At 34.8% G+C, this 19,979-nt stretch overlaps 1 protein-coding gene across 1 annotated transcript; it reads right to left on the bottom strand.

Moving 5' to 3' along the window:
• On the bottom strand, nucleotides 1-16,514 carry LOC100242404 (G patch domain-containing protein TGH). Its single transcript, XM_002271520.4, has 16 exons — nucleotides 16,149-16,514; nucleotides 15,279-15,369; nucleotides 15,088-15,182; nucleotides 11,652-11,755; nucleotides 9,893-9,954; nucleotides 9,731-9,805; nucleotides 6,687-6,838; nucleotides 6,296-6,371; nucleotides 6,138-6,206; nucleotides 5,913-5,990; nucleotides 4,704-4,848; nucleotides 3,909-4,401; nucleotides 3,418-3,702; nucleotides 3,209-3,337; nucleotides 2,376-2,585; nucleotides 1-1,237 (listed from the first exon to the last, which is right to left on the bottom strand). The coding sequence occupies exons 1-16, from the start codon at nucleotides 16,281-16,283 to the stop codon at nucleotides 443-445; spliced, it is 2,994 nt and encodes a 997-aa protein (XP_002271556.1). The 5' UTR covers nucleotides 16,284-16,514; the 3' UTR covers nucleotides 1-442.
• Between the last annotated feature and the right edge of the window lie 3,465 nt (nucleotides 16,515-19,979).

Below are 19,979 nucleotides of genomic sequence, written 5' to 3'. Positions count from 1 at the left end.
TGAGCAATAAGTGTTTAATTAATAGAAAACCCTTTGATAATATAATAACTGATGTTAATATTTATACACTAGCAGGCATACAAGTAAAACTTGACCACAGTTCCAGGTTATTAAAAGTAGAAAACAACAGAGATTTTCTGGAGATAGATCGTATTGGCCGTCTCTTAATCTGATGACTTCAGATTTTGGTTGTAAAAATTGGACCAGAAAGTTGAAGCTGACATAAATCCTCCTGTGTGCTTGAAAATCTGTTTCTCAATAGGAAGCCTTGGAAGAGATTACGAAGACAGGAGGAGGTAGCCACTAACCAAAATGCCCTGCAAAAATTGTTCTTCCGGTTAAGTGGTGATTCTCCTATGAATATTTCCAATTTGAGGTTTTGTTGTGGATCTCCCCAATTATGAGAATTGGAGTTTTGAAGAAGCATAATTCTTTAGTCCCCTCATCTCCGTTTCTCTCTCTTGCTCTCTGAACGTTCTCTCTCACTGCTGTGACGAGAAGATCTGCTGGGAGAGTCTCTGCTTCCACGTTTATGGTGCTTTGAGTATCTTCTGCTGCTGCTACTCTTTTCTCGAGAGGAACCTTTCTTTCTCCCTTTTGACCTTGAGTGATAACGATCTTGATGGTCGCTCGATATATCAGTGTCTGAACTATCACTTCTATGCCGACGTCGCCTCGAACGTTTTCTACTCCTTTCATCCTCTGATGACGAATCACTGCTCCAATTTTGGCGGTGGCCAGTGGGTGTCTTGGCTTTCCTACCCTCTTGATCCATCTTCTCTGCTTTGATTTTACTAGATTCATTCTCAGAGGAACCAGTGACCTTTATTTTGCTACCACTTGGGCTATCAAGCATAAGTTCATTATTTTGGGATCGAACCTCTTGTGTAGACTCCTGGTCATATGCTTTGTCATGCGGCGCCTCCTGATTTACAGAAGTACCTTTAACAGCAGTATAGGTAGAAGAAGGCTTATTTTCAACTGCCAGGGAGCTAATATTTCCTGGATTAACATCATTACTTTCCTTCTTAGGAGCGGAGGTTCTGGCTTTGTTTATGGACTGAGGCATATCAGGGGGAACCTCCAGGCCTAGTTCTTTACCCAAGGATTCTAAAAAGTCGCCAGCCATCAAACGGTTTAGTGTTGTATTAGCTGCTTCAATTTTTCTTTTTGGATCATCCACCTGATTACTAGTAGAATTCTCTACTTCATCATCTGAATCATCAGAGAAAATGGCCTGTACAAGGACAAAGAACCATTAACAACAAAAAACAAAAGGCATACCCTGCTTATAGCATGCTCATGCAAGAAAGGACAATTTGTATGTGGATTGTGTGAACCATAAGAATGTGCTTGAATAAAAGCAAATATGCAGATGCAAACTCATATGCAAGAGGAACTGCAATATATCCAAAACCTTGTAATTGAACAAGATTAGCATAAATGCAGGACACTACTATGAGTATAGGTAAGCAATTAATTAAAGATACAAAAGCACAAGTCAGTCATCCTGATTCAAGCATCCACAGAGGACAAAATTGAATATGAATAGGGTGCATCGGTGCATGAGGATAAGAATGAGTTTTGGTTTCCATGAGAACAAGTTTTTTTATTCCATTTCCATGTCTAATTAGTAATCTAAACACAGTAATGAATAAGAAATGGAATGATTTCCAATTCCCATTCTATTGTCAAGGATTCCAAATATCAATAGGAGTGGACTGAATAAAGGTACAAAGGTATTTTTCTAGTGGTTAGTGGTTGATACTCCTCCCAAGCTAAAAGAGACGATTTGCATAAGACGATAAGATCACCAGTATTTCATGGTATCAATTGGTAAGCAATTTGAAAAAACATTCATGGAAAGAATGTAAAATGATGGATAAGTGTAAATGAACAATGAACTGAATTCAAATTTTCTTTGGAGTCTATCATCACGCTAAACAGAACCACCTAGACTGGCAATGCTCTTGCCTTTCAAAACCCAAGGGAGGTAAAGGAGGCTTGCATAAGAAGATGTGCCTATGTGATGCCATTTTCTCCTTTGGGTTAAGAGCCAAGAAGAGACCTTTCTATTTAAACTAAACCCCATACGAGAATGAGTTTCAAAAATCTCGAAGAGCAGGAAATTGGTGATACAGGACTTGTTTTGTCAATGCTATATACTCAAGCCTTTGTTAAGTGGATCGCAAGAGAGCATAATGGTGGAACAAAATTCACAAAAGCAATGCTTAAGTAGTTGTGTAAGGCTGAGTTCACTGATGCAAATTTTGAATGTGCATCAATAAATAAATGCATAGCAAGAGAACTAATGGATATCAAATGATGAGCCTTTTCTAAAAATTAAAACCCCTAGTTGATGGAAGAAAGAATACCTTGTACAGGTCAACTGGCCTTTCAACTTTTTCAACTTCCATGTTGACTTCAATTTCCCTGGCATTTACATCTGTGCTGAACTGTTGAGGATCTAATTGAGCTACGGGCAATTTTGAAGTAACAGTTTCATCAACAGTTGTGGATTTCACAGAGTCTGATGTGAAGACAAGAGAATCCATCTTGCTTCTCCTTCTTGGAGCTGGCGGTGGCTGAAAAAAGAAAAATAAAAAGAAGGAAAAATATCAAATAGCCAACCATGCTCTGATAGACAAATGATGTGAATGTGCAGTTCTGAAGAAAACTTACACTTTGTGTACATTTATGGATTTCTCCTAGTTAACAAAACGAACCAGTAAAATCTAAAGAAACTAAGGATGAGTTTCTCATTATAGTGAAATAAGAAATTAGAAACATTATCTATGAACAAATGAGTCTATATATTCTGAAACAAAATCTTTTAACTTCCAACAAGAAAAGCTTGAATGTTGCAGATGAATAAAGGGAAAAGAAGTAAAGAAAGAAAGAACATAAGACTACCTTCAACTATGATCATAAGGAATATTGGAAGTCTTGTGGATTTAAGTAATAATAAATCTGGTGAACATGTAAATGTGTCTCCATTGCAAAAAGGGGGAAAGGGCTAAGCCAATTGCTCAGCACAGAAAAGAGAAATTTGCACCGTTTGTTCTTTAAAGATGAATTCAGGTTATGCTAAAACAAAAGGACAACAAGTTCTCTCACCAAATGAAAAATGCCAAGCGGAAAAAAAAATATAGATTTTCAGAACAATAATAAGAACAGGATTACTGAAGGAGGAAAAAAAAGAGGGTACCTTCCCCATAAATGGATCAATGATATCAAAGCGCTTGCACAAAATAGGTGAAGGTCGCCACTGAAACTCTTCCCGTTTTGGATACATCTTTTTTATTACCAGTTCTTCAGCTTGAGTAACCTTAGCTTGCTGTATTCAGACATTAACCAAACAAATTAAACCCAAAGCTACAAGCTTTTAATAAAAAAATGACACTTCCTAAGACATACCTCTAGTCCTCCAGGAGCAAACTCCATTACTGCAGTTGCTGACATCTCCATAAACTGTTGGGTAGAAAGATTACTTTCCTTGCCCCGCAACCCTTTCTCTATTGTCTCAGCTGCTGCCTCAAAATCCAATTTCTCACGAGCACGAGCAGCTTCTGACATATTACTAGCTCCACCAGAATCTGTAGAGCGAAGCCCTCCATGGTACTTTTCCTTGAGGAACAGCTCAAACCTTTCTTGCTTTGCAGGATCCTCTTTGAAAGGTTTTGCAATTTCTGACAACTCTTTCTATATTACAGCAAGAAAAAAGCAAACAAATAAATAAGTTCTTAAATTGTCTGTCAATACAAACAACACAATAAGGCACCACACACCAGTATTATGAGGAAGTAAAAATTTAGCCAGACTACAAGTTGGATAGCAAAGAAATTGCTAATGCGAGAGAGTCTGTAAATTGCAAATTGGTGATGGACACAAATGATCATGCTACTCACAAGTGATGCAGGTTTTGTAAATGTATCTGACAGATTGAATTGCAGTTGAATGACATCTGCAGAAGCAACAGATGAGTTTGTATCTCTGGAGCTTCTTTCTAGAGGCCTTTCTCCTAGAATTTTTCCACGACTCTCTGCTGTCATCTTCTGCACGGTAGGAGATGATTTCACATCCAATAGCTGCTTGCTTTTGTCATTATGCTTCTGTCGCTCCTCCCACAGCTTTCTTGCATAATAATCACAGCCATTTCCTCCAGTAAGAAAAGAAAACAATGGGTTTGACTGATTCTTCTCTCTGGAGAGATCCTCAAATAATTTACCACACCTAGCTACCAAAGTTGCAACCCCCTCAATCAAGAGTTTCAGATTATTATCCTCAGGAGCAATAGCCTCTGGGGGAGGGGGATCACCATCATGCTTGTTACTGTCATCGAGAGGAGCATGAAATTTGTGGTGGGGTACAAAATTCTTTGGAACAACTGGAGGATCGAATCTGAATGATAAATTGCAAAACAAAGCTGTATTAGAAGAAAATGAAGACCAACTTCATTCAACCAAAAGAATAAACACTTTTTCTTTTGATAGGCAAACAAAAAGATATATAAAAAAGGCCAACAAAAAAAATAGCCGCTATGTAATTTTTTTTAAATACAATTTCAGGATCTCCTAATCCTCAAAACCACTATAACGTTCTAAAACATTAGCTGTTATGGAGAATAAATAAATATAGTTGGTTAATGTTAGACATAAATATATAAACTTTCAGTACATTATAAGTCTACGACTGCCAATTACCTCTCCAACTGATAGTCAAGCTTTGATGCAACTTTAAAACCAGAGAGAACACCCTTTTCCTTGCTTCCCAACTTTTGCTTACTTTCAATGACCAAACCTGAAGGCTCTTCAACTTCTTGAATATAATTATCTTCAAAGTCATAACCTGACCAAGTAGTTAAATTAGGAGGGGAAACTAGATCCTTGGTACTTATGTGAAATACAGAAAGTTTCAATAAGGTAGAGAAGAACCAAATACTAATGGAAAAACCTAAAAATCAAATTTCGAACAAAAAAAAGCACTCTAAAGTCTAAACCAAGCTGACAACCAGCAAGACATGTTTTACTTAAATAACAAAACATCAGTTTTAACATCATACTAAATCACCCAACAGTAATCTCATGGAAAACATCTATAATATAAGAATCCAAAGAAAACAATAAAAGAAGTAATGTCACAAAAAAAGAAAATATATTAAACAATTAAAAAAGTTCCAACCCTGAAAGAAGCATAAGAAAGCTATTCAGTAACTGCAAATCAGACATTTTCTCTGGCAAGCATCTAACATTTTTTTTTGGTAAGCAAACAAGAATAATATTTAAAAGCACCCAAACAAAAAGAGCACACTAAAATACATAGGGAGTATACAAACGGTGCCAAACAGCAAAAGAAATGGATGAGAGAAACCGAAAAACTCCCTCCCATTAATTAGTTTCCAACCAATCAACAAAATCTTGTATGCGTGAGGTCTAAGAAGTACTATCTAACCCAAAGCAAAAGAGAACTCAGGACTAGCTTTTAGGAGTATGATCTCATTACTCCACATTTTCAAATGATCTACAATTTCTTTGTTTCCAAATAGTCGAGAACAAACAAGTGGCAGTCCACACCTTCCATCATTTTTTCCCTAAAAAAGTCTCATGCTAGCTTAACAGAGTCTCTTATCGACAGAGGTAACATTTACTCCATACCAAACAAAGATTATATCCTGATGCTACAGGATCTTTGATTTAGTACAATGTAGAAGGATGTGATAAAGCTGACTAATCAGTATCCAAGCATTCCAAACTACATTAACAGGAAAACTACATTCTAACAAGCATCTAGCATGGTACGCAGACATTCCATTCCTGTAATTTCTTATACAAATCTATAAATCTAACTAGAGCAATTATTACTACCAAGACAACCATTTTAAAATGTTAATTTCAAAACATAGAAATACATACCAGAAGCATAGACATCCTCATCTTCAACATCAAGTTCTTCAAGTGCTCCAATACCAAAACCAGGAGCAACCTTTCTTGCTGATGAATTCAAGTTAATGAGTTAAATCAACCGTGACTTTGAGACAACCAATTCATGCAAGCAAATAAAAGAAACATAAGGAAGAAGGCTGGAAGTAATACAGCTAAGGACACAAGAACAAGAGTGTGTAAGACAATGAAACTTACACTTGAAAGCAAAGAGATCATTTTTCAACCCCAGCTCTTTTTTCCCAGACATGCGTAGTCTCTTCTTTTCTGAAAATAAATCAAACTGTAAGATGCGATTTTCCTGGCAGCACCAGAGCTGTTAGAAGTAACCCTGTTTACTTAAAGAAACTACATACCCCTAAACTCTGGAGCATGCTTGAAAGGATCATAACCTAAACCATGCAAGTCCTGCTTTGGATTGAGTACATAAACCTGAAGACTAAGATATTAGAAACAGTTTCCACCTTCTAAAATATTATAGATGTCACTAATGAATTTTTACTTATAACCATACATAATTAATGAGATAGCACTAGAAGGTAAAATGCAACAATACTTTTATTTATGATTGCTAAAGTACAGGGAAAAGCATAATTCTGAGCAGCACTCTATACTAGTTTCAGGAGAGGAAGATCAATTCATGCAACACATAATCAGACGTATGAAAAGATTCCAAGGTAAAATCAAGCAATAAAGCACAAATTTACAATTAATGAACTCAAAGGATCAACAAGGAAAAATGCTCACTGGGGTACTTTCAGAAGACTTAAGATCATCATTCGCAGGCAGCTCAATGGCATTTTGAAGGTCACTCTTAACACCCTCAGAGACAGCAAGGTCTGTGCTCACATCATCAGAAGAAAGTGCTAGAAAAGCTTTTCTAGCTTCTCGACGAGCATCTGTAAGCAAATTAAATTATGAAGATACTATGTGAGAAAGCACTCAGACATAAATTCCAAGAGAAAAATGCTCTCACAGATTGATTAAATTTCCAAAAAATAGGCAGACAAAAGTTGTAATCACTACACATTGCATAAAAAAGATTGCATTTGACAAACATTGTTTGTGAGAGCCTGTTTTCTATCAGTAAATTAATTTGTTTGCTTCAGAAGAATAGACAGCCTGAAGCTTTCTTATCATAAAAAACCAAAAAAGGAAAAAGATAGATGGTACAGTCCCAACCAAGTTCCAAGCTAGGACACACTTCTTGAATCTTCATGGTAACAGTCGAGGATAAGAATGGGACTTGTTTCAAAAATTTACAAAATTTAATGGATTGAAGACATAAAAGAACAGATTTCTCATACTTCTCTTTAAGTGTTTTCTGAGCCTTTCAAATATGATTGTTAGGAAAAGCTCTTTACGTCTTCCTAGAGTTTCTTAGTCTTCCACACATTCTCTTTCCATTCATACTATATGTTTTGTCCATTTCCAGTTAGGTTCCCTCCAGATTTTGTGTTCAATTCAATGCACTTTCCCACTTTACAATTTTCTTATGCTTCTTGATCGTAGATCACTTCCCAACCTCAAAGATATCAGCCAAATCCGCAAGATTAACAAGTTAGATATACCCAGAAGAAACTATACAAATAACTTATTAAAAAACATCCAAGACAATTACAGGAAGGAGGATCTATAAATATCTCCCAAGCATGAGGCCAACAAAAAGGAAAACTTTAAACCATCTACAAAGTTTGTGAGAGAAAATTCAATCCTCTGAAATTTTCTTCCATCTCACTCTGTCTGGCTACAATGAAAAAGTTCCTAACATCAAAAGACCTTGGGCAAAACTCTAAGAATAGAAGTACACTAAAACCTGTCATTATGCATAACAACCGTGAACAATTAGGATTTGTGGATATGCTGGAAATTACAAAAAACATTCTAGAACAAAATTTTGTTCTTTTTTCACGGTCTAGGAATAACACAGCTTATGCTTTCACTTCGTAAATACGTATACAGGCATGCTGGTAATTACTAAAAATATTCTAGAACAAACATTTTTTTTGATAATCAGAAAGCCAATAGATCTTTTCCATTAATTAAAAAGATCAAGAAGAATGAGACATCCTTCCACAATGTAGAAACTTAGAGCATGACAGGGGAATGGACTCCTTAACAAGTAACTATAAAGCTGAACAAATGAGAGAAGTTACAAAAAGTGAAGCAACATTGAACAACCATTAAGTAGACTCAAGAAGGCACATAATCACCCATTGAATGGAGCATCCCAACTCTGTAAAGATATTGAATATTTAGCACAGCCACCTATCAAGTCTCCATCAATTTCTTCCCTTTTTAGCCACCCATGACATGACGACAACAGAATCCCCCAGACAATCCCAAAACTCTTGCTTGCACAAGGCTTATGTTATTTTTCCCACATCTAAGAACATAACAGCTTATGTTTTCATTTTGTAAGTTCAAATCTGTACGTGCTCGATACTCCATGGTGGAAAATTATTAAAGATGTGCACATAAAGAATGAGATTTAGGAGAGTAGAGCCAGAATTTTGAGTACTCATATCTGACAAGGAAATCAAACCTCTTTCTTCCCAAATGTTTTAAAAGGCTAAAGGCAATCTTGAGGTGTTTTGCTGAAATAAGGCGAGGCGTAAGCCTCAACATAAACAAATAAATCATAAAAAATTAGCAAAAAAAAAAAAATCATAAAATCACAACAAAATTGAATAATAAAAAAGACAAACTTTATAATGATAAAATTAATTATTTTTCATTGTTAATAATTATAATTTAGTTCCTTTTTCTCTTATAAAATTTAGCTCTCTCTCATGGTTTATTTTTCATTGTCAATAGTTGTAATTTAGTTCCTTTTCTCTCATAAAATTTAGCTCTTTCACATAGTTTTATTTGATAATTTTCAACATTATTGTTACTAACACTAGGATCCTCCAAGGAATATAATAATATCCAATTACTATATTATCCTCCCTATTTGTGTTAATATCCACTCATCCCTCTTTTTCTTCGCCCAACAATTGTAGTGGTATCTTTTTTTTTTTTATCCATCAATAATTAGATTATATCTAAGATCAACTACTAGGAGTGATAACAATTCCCTCATTCTTCTTAATCTCTTTTTCCCTTCCACTTTAAAATTTAATTGAAAGTCAAGTCATTATTTTATAAAAGATTTAACCAAGTGGGAACCCAACACACAATTCATGAAATCTATATCAGAAGTTCACAAAAACATAGATGATAGATCCCATTAAAAGTCATTGAATTATTGAGACTTAAGCTTCTTATAAAATATATGCCAAAAGCCCATAAAGGCTGAAAATCCTTTGGATATTTGAAGCTTAGGCCTCAACAGCCTTGAGGCTATAGCCTCAAAGCTATAAACCTCGACAAGTTGAGGCTTAAGCCTCAATTATCTTAACTGAGGCTATAGCCTCAAGACAAGGAAAATGAAGCACAAAGTAAAGGGAAACCCAAAAAATAAAATAAAATCATAACCCATAATCTGTGAATAAGTCATGCATGGGTTTTGTGCCTAGCAGAGCAAAAAGGATAACATGGAAAGTGTACTTATTATTATGTGGGACCAATCTAACCGTGGGTCTTTCCACATCATGAATACATCAAGTTTCAAAGTCACAGCAACAACAAACATCAATATTCAGTCTCAGGCTCACACGTAAAACACTTCATATAGAAATGTCAAGATGACAATTAATGTGTAATAGATTAACAAATCCCACATTAGGAGTCAGACATTAAACAAAATGCAAGATGTTTAGATTCAAAAGGAATATGGAATAGCATACCATACAGTGAATTAGTATGTGAATCTTTGATTGAGTTACCACGTCGCCATCCCATCTTCAGCAGCAATTTGACACCTGTCAACAAGAGCAATAAGGTCATAAAAGATTAAATAACTGAAGAATTTTATCCAGAACATCACTTGTAGATGGACTAAAACAAACCAATAGATTCTGTTGCCAGAAGAACTATTTCGTCAGGAAGAGGTCCAGGAATAGCTGATGGCCTGCAATAGCACAATTACATGAATGAAATCAGAAAATGCTTTCATTGTGCCTTCTGTAGAAGTATAAAAGGAAAACAGAAGATAAAAAGTTCACTGAAACCAAAAACTAAAAAATGAAAATTCCATGTAAAAAGGATATAGATTTGCTGAAGCAGACTGTCCATAATCAAGATAAACTAATTAAATTTTCTCTCAGAAGTTCACAACATAAAAATGAATATGTATGTCTGCTTGAGTTTTTGTGTCTGTATATTTGCACATATATATGGTATTGTATCAGTGCCAAAGCTAAATGCAAAAACTAATTTCTGGGAAGACAGCATCTATACAGAAGAATATTTTGTAAGAATCCAAAGTTTTCAAATGTCTAGTCTTCCCCAGTGAAGATCCAACATTTCGTTTCCATCTCACATTAACACAACAAATTCTTAACTCCCATAAGAAGATGATTAATCCCAAAGACTTGAGGAAGCAACAAAAATCAAATGGACAGAAATGTTAAAGAAGCACCGTAAATGATATAAATCCCTACACAAGGGGATATAATTGGTACAACAGCTTGAAAGGAGAGAAATCATAAAAACAGATGTGCCCAAGGTTCTGACACAGCACATTACCTGGAACTCCAAATATATATAAAGTGGTATGAAACTTAAAATCCAGAGGATGCCATGGGCATTATAATTATATAAATCAACCTTTTTTTCCATTAGCCAATGTCATTGATGAGAAAGATCTTAATAGCATCTCTTTAAGTAAGAATTTTAGCCTGATGATTTGAAGTCCCAGGAATTTGCAAAAGTTTGGTCAACTATTTGACAAGGTTTCCATGAACCACAGTTCCCTCAGGGTAACCCCAATTCTAAAAGATGCAGGATCTATAACTCCCATCTCTATTTTTGGAATAATTGACACCATATATCTCAAAAAACTTTGCAAGAGTTTCTACTCTTATACCCAAGCTTGAATAATTGATACGAAAGCTCTTAAAATCTTTGCAAGAGTTTCTACTCTTATACCCCAAGGTTTTGGGGATACAAATTGAAAAATATACCAGCTTTGGGTCAGAAAGAGGTTTGTTGACATTAGGGCAATCTTAATAACTTTTCTTAAAATTGATTGGCATGGTCAAAACTTGGGCGTTTGACTAAAAATAATGCAAAATGAGAAAACATAATAGGACTTTGGGAACATAAGGTAAAGTTGGTCAAAACTACTGTTGTTCACACACTTGGAAAACATAATAAAAAACTGCAATAGATTTTTTTTTTTTTTTTGATAGGTAAAGGAATGTATATATAAATTAGAAAAAAAAAAGAAGCAAAGTACACCAATATACACAGGACGTATACAAGGAGCACCTAAAGGAAGCCCTCCAAAAAGAGCACAACATAACAACATAACCTTACAGTAACAGTGTATCATCATCCCAACCAAATTATAAAAGTTAAATGAGAACCAATATATTTATAAAAAAAACTTACATCCAAACGATATTAATTTCAGTTAAAGGGAATTCAACTGTAGCAAATTTGAACACATTATAGTTCAGACTTTTTGAGAGTTTGCCTCCCAAGATTTTAAACTAGCGGTAAAAAAGTAAGTGCTAACTGAGGTAAATAGGTCCAACTTTAATGAGGTTATAAACCTATTGATCCCCCATTGAGCAATATGCATCAAAAGCACTTAGACAGTACCTTTGCTGTTGTTCCTTCTCAGCTTGTTTTCGAGCAAGTTCTGCAGCTGTGAATCCAAATGTATCAAACTGCAAAGATGTCCCCAGGGAATGGCCTTCCATTTCCTAAAGTAGGAAAACACAGAAAATTGGTTTAAAAATAAATAAAAACAAATATAAATATTAATATAAACAACTTGAACGAAATTATTATAATTAGAAGAACATTTTACACCAATATAACTTGCATAACATCTGATTAAATCTAGAGTTGTTGATACAGAATTAAATGAATGTCTCAAATATATGAAAAGAAAATATGATGACAGCTATCAATTCCTTTGATAAGTCGTTAAAAATATCATTACTTAACACACTTAGAAACAAAGCAGAAATAAACACATAGAAGACAATAAGTCTACTGAAATAAAAGGGAAGATGTGGTCTATTGAACAGAAAGGCAAACCCATTTACTATCAGCTTGGCCATTAAATCTTAAAAGAAAAGCAATGTAGAACCACAACATTAACAGACAAAAAATTTGAATGGCAGAAGAGAAGATACAACTCATAAATACTCCAAAACACTGTTTGAAAAGCATGGGTAATGTGTTTGAATATATGGGTGTATGGACCCACAACACAATGAAACAAGGATGCTCCTATTTCAGCATTTTATGCTCTTGCATATTGTTCAGCGCTACAACAGAGATCTGTCGTTGTCATCTCAATCAATTTTTTTGATAGGTAAAGAGAAGTACTATAAATAAAAAAGAGGAGATACCAAAAGCAACGCTCTTAAAATATACAAAAAGTATACAGTAAAAGCCTAAAGGCTCATCCCAGAAGGAGAGGGAAAGAAGCAAAAAAACATCACTTACCCTTACTTTGAACCTAACTAATCAATGAAGCTAACAAGAGAAATTGAACTCATATCTACAGACACCCTAGACCAAGACCACAAATTATATACAAAAGAATTTTTCAATCTTTGGATCGATAACTTCTCATTGTCAAATGCTAACAAGTTTCTTTTCTTCTAAATTGTCCAAAATATACATAAAGGGATCACTTGTCAAGCCCTTTTACGTGCTTTACCCATGAAAAACTCATGCCACCCAAGCAGAATTTCCTTCATCGAGCAAGAGAGAACCTAAGACACCCCAAAGAGGGAAAAAAGCAGATGCTAAAGAACTCGAAGCTTTGCACAGTGAAGAAGAAGGTAATCAACTGTCTCTACTTCAAAGAGGCAAAGGAAGCATCTATTTGCCAAATAGTACCTCCTCCTTTGAATTTGGTCCAAAGTTAAGACTTTCCCCTAAGATGCCTCCCAAGCGAAAAAAGCCACCTTAGGTAGTACACACGATCTCCAGATGCTACTACTAGGGAACAAAGGAGAATCTTTAGGCTCCAAAATAGAATAGAGAGATTTGACCGAAAAGTTCCCATACCTCAAAGCTGTCCAAATCACTCTATCATCCACATCCCTATGTACCCTAATTGCTTGAATCTTATGCAGAAAACACTCCACAGAATCCAACTCCCAATCGATAAAGGCCCTAGAGAAAAGAAGGGTCCATCCACCCCCTTCAACTTCAAGATTTCAAACATCCGCTACCCAAGCTTCCTTAGACAAAGAAATGGCAAATAAGGAAGAGAATGACTCACATAGTGGCTCATCTCTACATCATTTATCCCTCCAGAATCTTACTCTCTGTGCATTACCCACTTGGAAGGCCAACCTACTACTCAAAATATCATGTTCCTTCCTTATAGCTTTCCACAACCCCACCCCAAACCTCCCACTCACCTCATGGGAATGCTACCCCCCATCATCTTCTCCATATTTTTGGCTAATGACTTGCTTCCAAAGAGCATCTCTTTCGTTGGCATCTCAATCATGACAACTCCATTTCACATTGCTTAAGCAAATATGAGGAGCAAAAACATAATTAAAAAAGTACAAACCCACAAGAGTTGGCAGTGCTACAAAGGAATGAACTATGGATATTTAGACCGGTAAGTAATTCTACATTTGATGAACTAAAATACAATACATATAGTAGATTCAGTGTGATTTAGAGTTTTGGACAAAAGTTGAATCCTATCATCAAATCTTAAGATTTCAACTATTATGGTTTGGAGGATTTCTATCTCCATCATCAAAACCCTTTCTTTTATCAGGTGGAAATGACAACTAGAATTTCCTTCTCCAACGTCATTCATGAACCCTTCCATTAGGATGATTTCAGAGCAGGTGGAGGCTTTGGAAAACTTTCGTGACTTTGCAAACTCTATCCGTCACTTTGGAACTTGGTGGAGGGCAATGTTTGTAATATAGTCTCACTAACTACCTCTTGAGTCAACATTAATCTGATCTTTTCTTTTTTTATGGTTAACAATTTCCTTTTTGGTCCTTGCTAAGACCTAAAACTAGCATATCCCACATCTCTACCACAACCCCTTGCATCCAGAATTTACCTCCCCTCTACAAAAGCATTCCAAGACTTGAGAGACCATTTTCTCCCTCATTTTCTTCAATCTTTTTGCCAAGACCTTAGCTAAAAGCTTATATAGACCCCATCAAGCTTATAGACTTAAATTCTTTCAAGTCCTCAACACACTATAGCATCCCATTGAAATGGCCTTCCCGACTTTTTGACACCAAAAAGGCCCAATATTGACATTGATCGATTGTTCAAGCCACCACACCATGTGAAGGGGCCCTCCATCAAAGGGAGATCACACAAAGCTAGATCTTGTATGATCTACGTGAACCTTCTTATAGTTGTAGACAAGCCATCACCATTCCTACGCCCCCAAGGATCTAGTTGTACTAAAATATCTCCAACACACCAAGTGTCATCCCACAACCCTTTTACAGCCCCAAACTCAGCCCTTTAGGTTTCTCTATGATCTGTTACTGATCTCTCCAATTAAAAGAAGATTGCAAGAACCTCGCTTATATCCATTCTCAATAGCATAAAGAACTTAACTATCAAAGCTTGGAGAATAAAGTTATTAACTCACCAAAAATGAAGTGAAGTTTCAAGAAACTTAGCTGCATAATATCAAGTTATGGTGACCAAAGAGAATTGTTCATATATTTAACCAATATAACAAAAAAATATAAGGAACCTATTCATTCGAGCATGCCTCCTGATATATTATAATAATTACAAAATTTTAAGAACCATATATAAATATTTAACACCATAAGCATTATGAATCCTCTTTTTCACATAACAAAAATTGAGTATCAATGCAAAGGTATATGTCTTTAAAACAGTTCCCAAACATATACTAAATTTTCAGCACTCCAAATGCAGTTGCTAGATAGGTACTAAAGTGGAACCATATAATGCTAATTTCTAGGTTGACACCCAAAGTGCAGATTTAAACCTTATCCAGCAGAATAAAAAACAATATATTTATGTAAAGGAAGGTGAGATAACACACCGCTATCTCATCATCATCTAAGAAACTAAAAATACTCTGTTTTTTAACTTCAGCCCGGTTCTTCCGTGATGATGTAAATGACTGGGGAGCCCAACCTGCATGTTTATTTCACTCAGTTTACTCACTAGGCTTTACTCAAGAAATTCAGAACTCATGGGACCACTTTAGTTCAAATGCGCATAATACTATACCCTCTTTAGAGCCCACAGTATTGTAGAAACCAGCAGAAAACCCTCCCGTAAATGCTCCATGAAACCGCCTTCGGCCTTCTTCATCTGTAACCTGAAAATTCATAATTACAAAAAAGACAAAAATGAGGTTGAGAATATGCAATGAAATAGTAAAAATATAGCACCATATATTTTTACTTGAACCAAAATTATGCAAAAAACAGAAGTAAATTTATGCCAGTCCAACCAGCATTGATGATCACAAACAACATTAGATCCATATGTTTCCAAATTATATGTGAAGCTTCTGTGATGACATTCACTACCGGCCTTTGAACCATTGACCTCATGAAGATAACAAATCTTCAGCTCCATTAAGGAATAGTCCAGAATCAGGAGTTATTGGGGGCAATATTTCATAAAAAATCCAAGATGAAATATGTAAGTTAAAAAATAAAATTGGGTACTTATTTGGAATAATTGGGCAATCTAGATAATTATTTTTCGAATAATCGACAAGAATGAGTCAGGTATTATAGAAATATAGATTAATTTGATCAAAAAAACACTCAAAAGACCAAGAAAAATTCGGGAATACGTAAAGGATTCTGTAACTATCTAATTGTTGATCCTACTTATCTAGGTTTCATAAATTTATACCATTCTATTGAATTGTAATAGTAGAGTGTTTCCATGGTTTGGGATCAGAAAAAATAAGCACCTCCATTCGACAGAACCATGTGAATTAGTAATGGGGGATTTCTCCATTATCTTCAGAAACCAAAACAGCACGACGACACATTACAATTATACTACCATATTGTACTCTTATCATTTTTGCTCAATTTTCTCAGCAACCAAACAAAGAAACAAAAAAGCAAACGAGAATACCTCTTGCTTCCAGGGAGGGAGGCTTCGCAAGAGACCAGAAGACTCAGCAACAGCTTTCTTCTTACGACTGGTCATCTCTTCCTCACGCTCAATCGGCGTGCCGTAGAACACGTAATCTTCTTCGTCGGCGTCCATTTTTTTTTCTTAGTCCGTAATTGAGATTTGGAGATCGATTCAACACCCTAACGAAAATGAGTATTAAGAATTAGGGTTCCTGTGATCGCAGAACAAGAACCCCAAAGCAATCCAATAAGCATTAGCAAACCCTTCCTCCCTTCCATTTTCATTCTTTTTACCACTAATCGCCACGTAAGCAAAAAAAAACTCTGGTATTCGTAGTATTTTAATTTGGGTGCCATTCGCATACTCATGAGTATGACTCATACTTCTACTATTTTATAGTTTTAAAAATATAAATTCTTTTTAAACCAAAATCTATTGGATGTACGAATTTTTTAAGATTTTGTTTAAGAAATTTTGATAATAAACTTTTTTATTGCTTTATTATCTTCTAAGTTTTTAGTACCAAATTTTGAAAACAGAAAATAAAATCATGTATATAATTTATTAGCGTCTAAACACGTGGCACGAAAAAATACACATGATTTATTCATATTTCAAAGTAAAAGAAAGGAAAAAAAAAACAAAAAACAAAAAGGACGAGAAGACAATAAAAAAAAACAAATTCTTTATCATTGCTTTAAATTAAATCAATCAATATATATTATAATTAAATAATGATCATTTATACATTATAATTATTTTAAATCTTTAAAAGATATTTTGTTTCATTCCTTTTATACGTTGAAAAACAGAAATAAAAAGATAACCCCCCAATATTTTTTCATTTTTCCTTTTTCTTTAAGATCTATGTTTATTCAATAAATTTTCTCATTATATATCACCTAAGCAATACTCTTATAGCTTCCAGCTAGGGATGGCAACAAGGCGGGTTCGGGGCGGGGCGCCCCCCTCCCAACTCCGCCCCATTTATTTAAAGCAATTCTCATCCCCGTCCCATTTAAAAAATTAAACGGGGCGGGACGGGCGGGTATGCTACATTCCCATACCCGCCCCGTTTAACTTTTTATTTAATTTTAATTTTAATTTTTTTTAAATTACTTTTAAAATTTTTAATTATATTAAAATAAATATATTTTATAAATAATTAAATTATTAAATTTTTTATAACTTATTTTATTAAAAATAATTTATTATTATCTATATATTAAAAATAATAAAATAAAAATTAAATTAAAATAATTTTAAATTTTAAATTAAATTTAATTTTAATTTTAATTTTATATATAATCAGAGCGGGGCGGGGCGGAGCAATACTCGAACCCGCCCCGGGTTTCAAAAAAAGTCTCAAACCTGTCCCATACCCGTTTAGGAAAATAATATCCCGCCCCATTAGGGGCGGGGCCGGGCGGGTATCCGAAATGACCCGCCCCATTGCCATCCCTACTTCCAGCTCCAAAAGCATCGAGGGTTATTCCAAATATATCTTTAATTCTAATTTATTTTCATTCTTATGTTAAGTGTTAAGATTCCATTAGAAAAACTCGAAGAAGAAAACTCTGTATATTGAATTCATTCTCTCTCACAAAAATAAATAAATAAATAAATAAAAAATAAACCTATTTACATTATATAGAGGTTGAAAACAAATTTTGTTATAACTGATTTTCCAACTCACTATTTACTGAAAATAAAGTAAAAATAATGCATTATGTTATTCTCATATGAATACTACTACTGATATAGAAAGTACCACAATAATTCTTAATACTCGCTCTCAAGATGGAGTATATATTGTTAACTCTCATCTTGCTAAGCAAAAAATCAAATTGAGTTAGGAAAAGTGGCTTTGTTAGCATTTCTACAAGCTGATGTTGGGAAGAAATGTGCAATATTTTAATGATACCATTTTGGACTTTCTCTCTTACAAGATGACAGTCAGTTTCAATATGTTTGGTGCGTTCATGAAAGATTGGGTTTGTTACAATATGAAGTGTTGCTTTGTTGTTACCGAACAACAAAGTTGGTTTGGGATGATGCACCTGCAAATCTTTAAACAAGGCAAGTAACCACATTATCTTGTAAGTGGCATTAGCCATAGAGTGATACTCTGCTTTAGCAAAAGACCTGGAAATAGTTTGTTGTTTCTTAGATTTCCAAGAAACCAATGAATCCCTAATGAATACACAAAAACCACTAATTGATTTTCGGGTATTTGGACATGATGCTTAATCATTAGCAAATCCCTTTAATTCTACTACGGTTGAGGATGAATAAAATAGTCCCTAACCAAATGTGGCTTTTATGTATTGAAGCACATGACAAACAACTTGCATATAAGGAACTCTTGGTTGAGCAAGGAAGTGACTTAAGCGACCAACCAAATAGGCCGAATCAGATCTTGTTACAGTAAGATATAAAAGTTTTTCTATTAGCCTTCTATTAAGTGGTAGGGTCATTAAGCAATTCACCATCATCCTATGAGAGCATCTCACTTGAATCCATAGGAGTTTTTCTTGTTTTGCAACCAAGAACACTTGCATCCGAAGAAATTGTAAAGCATAATGACATTGATTTAGTGTGATTCCTTTGTTTGATCTACCAACCTCAAAACCTAAAAAATATTTTAAATCTCTAAGATTCTTCAACTTAAAATGACTATCAAGAAACTTCTTCAACTAATCAACATATTCTTGATTATTGCTAGCTATGATAATGTCATCTATATGCCCTAACAAAGCAATGAAATAATTGTCAATGAGTTTCACAAAGTATTGTTTGTAGTAGATTGAACAAATCCTTAACCAATAAGGACGGTGGAGAACTTTGAGCATTGACACAAAGCTTGTTTTAAACCATAAAGGGATTTGTGAAGCTTGCAAACAATATTAACAACCTATGACTCTCCCTCACAGTGAAATTTCGATGGCAAAGTCATATAACCTTCTTCTAAGAATTCACTGTACAAAAATGCATTCTTCACATCTAGCTAGGTCAAATGCCAACCATTAATTGTAGTCAAAGTAAGTAAAACCTTAATAGTGATTAATTTGGTGATAGGAGATAAAGTGTCCAAATAATCAAACATCTCTTGTTGTATATATCCTTTAGCAACAAGGTAAGTCTTGTATTATTCAATTGAACCATCAACATTGTATTTTATATGATATACCCATTTGTAACCTACCGAATGTTTTCTCTAAGAAAGTGTGGTGAGATACTAGGTTCCATTAGTTTCCAAAGCTTCCAATTCAGCATCCATTACCTTCTTCCATTTTAGAACAAGAACAACTTGAGAGAAGGAAGTAGACTCAACATTAGAAGAAAGTTGGCACACAAAATGCCTATAAAAAGGAGGTAACTTGTGGTAATCAAGGACCTGAGACAAATGATGGGATGTAGAATGTGGAAAAGGACTAGTGAAACCAGTGACCGAGTAACAATGATAGTCCTGAAGATAAGATGGACGTTTTATGAGCCTAAAGGATGCGAAGAAGAGCTTGTAGGAGTTAAGCTAGAAGTGGGATCACTAGAACCAAATATAGGTGGATGTGATGTGCCCGAAAAGGGAATATGAAACATAGTGTCAACAAAAATATCCATGTTAGGTTGTACATTGGAACTGGTTTTGAAAAGAAAATTTGACTCATGAAACACAACATCCCTTGAGATGAAAACAAAATTAGTGACCAAATCAAGGAGTTTGTATCCTTTATAACCAGGAGGATAACTAAGAAAGACAACAAGTATAGTTCTTAGAGAGGATTTTGACCAAGTTTTTGCCAATATTGAACCACAGTATAAACGCTC

The sequence above is a fragment of the Vitis vinifera genome, chromosome 17 (genome assembly GCF_030704535.1).
Source record: "Vitis vinifera cultivar Pinot Noir 40024 chromosome 17, ASM3070453v1".
Taxonomy (NCBI): Eukaryota; Viridiplantae; Streptophyta; class Magnoliopsida; order Vitales; family Vitaceae; genus Vitis; species Vitis vinifera.
The sequence above is the reverse complement of the archived record's forward strand: the minus strand, read 5'-3'. Positions and strand labels throughout refer to the sequence as shown.

Bases quoted from the DNA above. Each gene is read 5' to 3' on its own strand.
- LOC100242404 (XM_002271520.4), bottom strand. From the start codon at position 16,283: ATGGACGCCGACGAAGAAGATTACGTGTTCTACGGCACGCCGATTGAG. The intron at 9,806-9,892 runs GTTTGTTTTAGT...TCTTGTTGACAG, and splicing joins TCTGGCAACAGAATCTATTG to GTGTCAAATTGCTGCTGAAG. The intron at 6,372-6,686 runs GTGAGCATTTTT...CTTAGTCTTCAG, and splicing joins AGTCTTCTGAAAGTACCCCA to GTTTATGTACTCAATCCAAA.